The sequence below is a fragment of the Nelumbo nucifera genome, chromosome 4 (genome assembly GCF_055504915.1).
Source record: "Nelumbo nucifera cultivar China Antique chromosome 4, China Antique-T2T, whole genome shotgun sequence".
Lineage (NCBI taxonomy): Eukaryota > Viridiplantae > Streptophyta > Magnoliopsida > Proteales > Nelumbonaceae > Nelumbo > Nelumbo nucifera.
In genome coordinates, this window is record NC_142652.1 from 83,873,571 (window position 1) to 83,879,570 (window position 6,000).

Consider the following 6,000-nt stretch of genomic DNA (forward strand, 5'->3'; position numbering starts at 1 on the left):
GCTCTTCAAGGAGAGGTGATCATCTCAGGTGCCTAAAGAAATCTTTGACTCTCTGGCTGGTTCTCAATGGAAGCAGAAAAGTAAAGATTCTTTGGAGTTGTGTTCCTTTCACAGTGTGTTTGGGAAGTGTGGAAAGAGAGAACTAGCAGAATTTTTCAAGGAAAATTGAAAAGCAAGGAGAAGCTATGCATGATCATTGGTGTAAAGCTTTTATACTGGGTTTTGGTTCTACCAGAATTTGAGGGATCAAAAAGAGAAGAATTTGGTTCTGATTTTTGGAGTACTTTAAACCTACATTAGATGTATTGTTGCAAGGAAAATGGATGTACTTATTTTTTGTTTTGTTTTTTGCTTTTTTGTTTTTTGTTGTATTGGGTTATCCCTCACCACTTAGGTATTTTTGTAAGACTAATGAGGTGCGGGATGCCCTCACACATCACAATAAGAAGAATACAAGTTAGCTTATGTATCAGTCATCGCATTACATTTGATTTTTGTAAGACTAATGAGGTACTTTAAACCTACATTTGATTTTCTTAACTTCATCTCTGTAGCACCAAATTACAGGCTCCGGTTCTTTCAACCACTTCGCCATCAGCTTTGAGTCACTTTCAATCATCAAATTTTCCAATTTCAGCTCATTTGCAATCAGTTTTCCCAAGCAGCTCACTAAGAGAGTCTCCTATTTTTCATTTATTTCTTTTTTTCTTTTTCTTTTTTGGAGGGGGGAGTTTTGTCTAGTCTAGAGTCTAGACATGCAATTGTAGCATCATAGAATACGTTTTATTTCACATCACCCTTTGTTGAATAAAGATACAGTAGACCACATATTAACAAGTTCATTCTTGGGACATATAAGAAGTAAATTCTTGAAACCAACTTGCTTACTGATAGCTTGGGTAGTGGTGGAGTGAATAGAACAGAGGTCAATGGGGCTTGACCCTCCTAGGTTAGCTCTGATAGGTTTTGGGGATTCTTTTTGTACTGATTTACTGCTTGGCTGGTTGTTTAGCCCCTTGGTTTTGATCATTAGCTCTTGATGGTCTTGTTGTTCTTTTATTTCTATTGTTGCTTTTGATTCTGTAATATGGTTAGCATTACCATGTGGAGAAAAAAAAAGAAGCCCTTAGTCCAAAATGAAACTATTACATTAAGAATCAAATACATAAACAATAGTGGTTTAAAGGAAGGCAGTAAGTACTACATAAAACTTACTTCACTACAATGTATAATTATTACACAGGATATAATGTTTCAGAAGTAAACACTTAATTTGATCCAGTGATATTTCAGAAGTAAATCCTAAAGGAAAATTTTTTTTATGTAATATCTGACAAAATTTTACATAATACCTCCAGTAATGTGTTTTTGCTTTCCTCCGACACATGCATAAGCAATCGAGATAACAATTCCTGTTGCCTTCCTCCTGTAAAAATTCTTTGTCCCTGTATGCACCGTCTGCTTCTCAACTTCCGACACTCTGACCATCTACGGTGTGCATCTGACCTATAAAACTTGCCATAATAGAATGACAGTATATCCCCCATCTGTTTACCACCAATAAATCTTTTCACTTGAACAAGATTCTTCCCAAAAATATATAGACCAAGGATAAGGCTCTTCTCCTCAATGTCACTCCAATGATCACCAAGAGAGCCTGGCACTGGATAGCCACATTTGCCACTGGCATGATGATACTGGACGGAATTGTTTTGTTGTGGCAAAGGGAACTCCACATCCATCTGATCACCAACCACCATAGGTTTTTCGTTTTCTGATTCATTTTGTCCCTTCCCATGGCCCAGTGCAATGCCTGATGGTTCAACCTCAAGATTTGAGTCTGTGTTACTTGAACTTATTTGGCTTTCCTTGCCTTTTATACATTCCATTGATCCATTTGTATTGATTGCATTATCCAAATCATCCAGAAACTCCATGGTTTCACTCTTTATGTCATTAAGTTTATTATGCACCCACATAATTGGGATCGACTGTCCCACTTGAAAAGAATGGGCAACATCAACTGTCATGACTTCTGCATCAGTTGGGATCTTTATTAGCTGAAGACGATCAGTTTCAGCCATCAGAGGTGGAATTTCAACCTGGTACTTGTCTCCAACTCGAGGAAGTACCTGTGGATCTCCAAATATATCACTTATATCAGGAGAACCTAAAGAATGTAACTGTTCAGGAGAAGCATCTTCAGTGCACTCACTTTCATGATACAGTTCAACTGAATCCATCTGTAAAATCAAATGAAAAGGAATGTGAATGCAGTAAACTGGCACAAATATGGATATAAAACCTCTGATACAATCCAAAGCAGACCAAATCATTAGCAAGTTAATGATAACTAAAACAAGACCCAAGTCACATCAGAGTGAATCAACTTTAAGTTACTTGCAAAGTACCTGAAATTAAAACTAAAACAAATAAATGTATAACTAAATTAAAGAGAAGGAAAGAACTGTGTAAAATGTTTAAAAATATATCATCTTCAAATACACCAAAAAGGGAAGTGAATACCATGGATTTAAACTAATTCATTTTGCAAATGATAACACGCCTTAAAGTAATTAACTGAACTAGAGGTTTACAAGCACAAAAAAGACAAGATGAGATGTCAATAACTTAAGGCTCATACACATTCACTGCACTGGAATAGAGGCAATAAGAGGGATTTAAGGCAGTTTCTGCAAGCATCCATGGTTACCTAGACACTAATATGTTTCTTTGTAAGCTGTCAGGACCTTTGTGATGGGTAACTAGAGGAGCCAAGGATTTAGTTTATAGAATTAAATTTTACAAGTATATTTTCTCCTATTATACAACACAATTAGCTTACTAGCTACTAAAATTACTATGAATGCAAACCATAAAGAGATGATAGTTCAGTCATCCCCAAGTTATCTTCCCTTGAGAACAAATAAATATTACATGGTAAGAAAGTTCCATATTGGGTTCAATAACCAAAGCTGAATAGCATGTCCTTTCAATCCCCACAGTCAATGTGAATGAAAATAAGAAGTTCAGGATATTGAACCAGCAAAATCAACTTAAGAGCAAGTTAAACACTAATGACTTATCAAGTATCAATTTGTTCAGAGCAGAAAAAACAACAAGTGCTTCCTAAGTGTAAGAGAGCTCCTCTAACCAAGAATATTCAGATAACTCTTTTTTTCCTTAAGGCTCAGTTCGAAGGAGTACAAATACAAATATGTAGAGTGCAAAACTTTATATTTTGTATTATTTTTGTATGTATTTGTACTCTTTCCAAACTGAGCCTAAGGTTCAACAGAAAAGACTAACACGTCAAAAGAACATAAATAAAATTTAGCAGGTGGATATATACATATAAAAAGAAATAAGAACCAAAGATCAACAAACGAGAAAGAAATAATATAGATATATACATATAAAAATTAAACAGTATTTAAGAAAATCCCAATACCTGTATATGCAAATCAAAGGGAATGTCATAGTTAAATGTCACAAACACTGTGGACAAAAATTATATTCAAACAACTGAATAAAACCCACAAAACGGATTTCACAAACTAAACACCACCAGCAAGGAATACAGACAAACAAAGCCTCAGAGAAACAGACCCAGACAAAGACTAGCACATCCTAGATCCATTTTCAAACCCGAAACGACTCCTAAAGCTACTCCACATATGCCCATCTCAGAAGACCATTAAGAAACAGAAAATATCGCGAAATTAAAGAGACACAAAGAGTATATTAACCTCTAAACAACAAGTCCTACAATCTTAACCAAAGCAGCAACATTCGAACTGGACAAACCGTTCAAGAATCATGAACCCATACTTGGCAATGAGAATTTCTATGTGATCCCATCAAATTCAACTTATTCGAACGCTAAAACAACTACCGGAACGCGAAGAAGAATACATTAAATCATCTTATAAACAGAAGGAAACATGCAAAAAGGAATAAGATGGAAGGTACGCTAACCTCCATGGAAGAGCTTGAACGTCAAAACCCACGTGAAAACTTAAGCCTGCGCAAATGGGTCTTCATGGTTATGTATCGATTGACCTCGATTGTCAACTCAATGTAAAATAACCAAGACGAGAGCACAAAACGGAGCATAGCACACACGAAGTGACACAGAGATAGATAGAAAGTGATAGAGAAGAAGAGACGGCAGAGGAGGTTTACCTGACTTAAGAGAGCTAAGCTTTCATGGCTTACGAATGTGGGAATTCGTGGGTGGGTGGGGGGTTGGGGGACTCGCAGGGAAGAAAATGAGAGGGAAGGCCAGGGGAGGAAAAAAATAAGAAAAAAACCAAAGTCGTTCTCTCTCTGCTGCTGCCTATAGAGAGAGAGAGAGAGGGGGCTGGACTCTGGAGAGAGAATAATAATAATATACGAGTCTTTTTAGCGAGGGGGATTTAAAGCAGAGAGAGAGAGAGAGAGAGAGAGAGAGCGAGATGAGATTTACGCAGTTCAGAACTTCAGAAGGATTTATGGTCACATGACGATGCAAGAATGCAAGATGTGACCACGGATTTCGTAGCCGGGGGCCCGGGTTCTAAACTCAACTCTCTGCTTTAATCTAATCTGATTTCCTCGTTGAAATGACCAAGATACCCTTGTAGCCCCATCTTTTATTTTTGAATAAAGAAAGTGCAGCACTGCAGCAGCAGGTTGTTGGGTATGGGAACACGGTTGCCTAAACTGATGCAAAGGTCTCCATTGGACGGTGGATAACAAAGCTTCCCTTAGATGGACGAAATCATCTATGGTAGATAACGAAGCCAGACGGAATCTTAATTAAAACTTCCCCTGCTGATGTGACTGTTTCCTCAATTCTCACCTGGCAATGGTCCTTCAGAAAGGAGGGAACTGGGAAGTGAACTCGTAGCCGTCGATGAATGCGTAGTAGGTATAAGTTAAAACACAGGCAGCCCATCCCAAACATTAAGGTTTGCCACGTGGCAAATTAGGTGTCTCTAGATCTCAAAGGTTGGTCTTATGCTTGAGGGCAAAATAGTCAGATAAAAGTATTAAATTGTGATTATCCATTACTAAAAGCCTGACTGAATGGGTGTGCCTGTATACCACGACATTTGTACATGTGTTTTCCATGACTTTTCGTAGTCGGGCAGTTATCCGGTGCTGTAAAAAGCATAGAATCTATTTTTACATTCTAACCGCAGCCGTCAAAAAAAAGCTATCGGTCGAGAACTTCTATGAAAACTGGACCGGTTAACGTGTCTTCCGTTGGATGGTGACATGTTCCTTCGGGGAAGACTGAACTTACCAGCGAAGCTTGACACGTGTAAGAATCTTGATAAAGATTAGAGATGTTTGCAGATAATAAAATTGCCACGTGCAAGGTATGGATCCATAGATCAGTTGGTTATTGGTAACTGTGGATCTGAACCCTACGATTGCGGTGGAATAACCTATGGATTCGTAGGTCATACCACATGTGGGCCACCTAGGCATTCCTTTTTTTGTGTCTTAACTCTTAACTGTCAATCATATTATAATTGGAGTTTGATTACAGTTACTTAATTTCTCACGAGAGATGGTTTAATGGCTTTATCTCGAGAAATTCTTGAACTCTGGAGTGTGGACCAACTTAATAAGGGGTGTTTTGGTCTTTTTAGCATCAGCCGAAATGGTTTTTTTATTTTACCCGCAAGCGATTGCTAGCAATACGGGCCTGGGGAGAGAAGGTCGTTTACTCGTCTGTAACAGTGACATCACCTACTGTTCTACACACAGATTACTTTTCTATGGGCTAGGACCGTCAAATCATGGCTTTTGATGCATTGCTTGGCCGCAGGGCTCGGCTCGGCTCGGTTTCAACCAATCTTTAATTGAATCGAGCTCGAGCCTAATAAAACTTGGTTTATGAGTTTTGCGAGCCAAGCTCGAATAGTTATATATAATATTTTATATAATAATAATTAATTATTATAATTTTTAATTTTTTAAATATTAAATACAAATATATTTTTTATA

General features: G+C 37.6%; 1 protein-coding gene across 3 annotated transcripts in view; it reads right to left on the reverse strand.

Annotated features, from left to right (window-relative positions):
• Positions 1 to 4,451, reverse strand: part of LOC104606222 (uncharacterized) — a 29,531-nt gene extending 25,080 nt beyond the window's left edge. The window contains exons 1-3 of one of the 3 annotated variants that reach the window (XM_088904278.1): positions 4,186 to 4,450; positions 3,979 to 4,024; positions 1,353 to 2,243 (exon numbers count right to left, since the gene is read on the reverse strand). In XM_088904278.1, the coding sequence (XP_088760404.1) occupies positions 1,353 to 2,243; positions 3,979 to 3,984 (897 nt within the window). In that variant the 5' untranslated portion in view covers positions 3,985 to 4,024; positions 4,186 to 4,450. Of the gene's footprint in view, positions 1 to 1,352; positions 2,244 to 3,978 lie in introns of all 3 variants that reach the window. The other 2 variants (XM_088904279.1, XM_088904277.1) reach the window with 2 other exon arrangements.
• Positions 4,452 to 6,000: the final 1,549 nt, after the last annotated feature.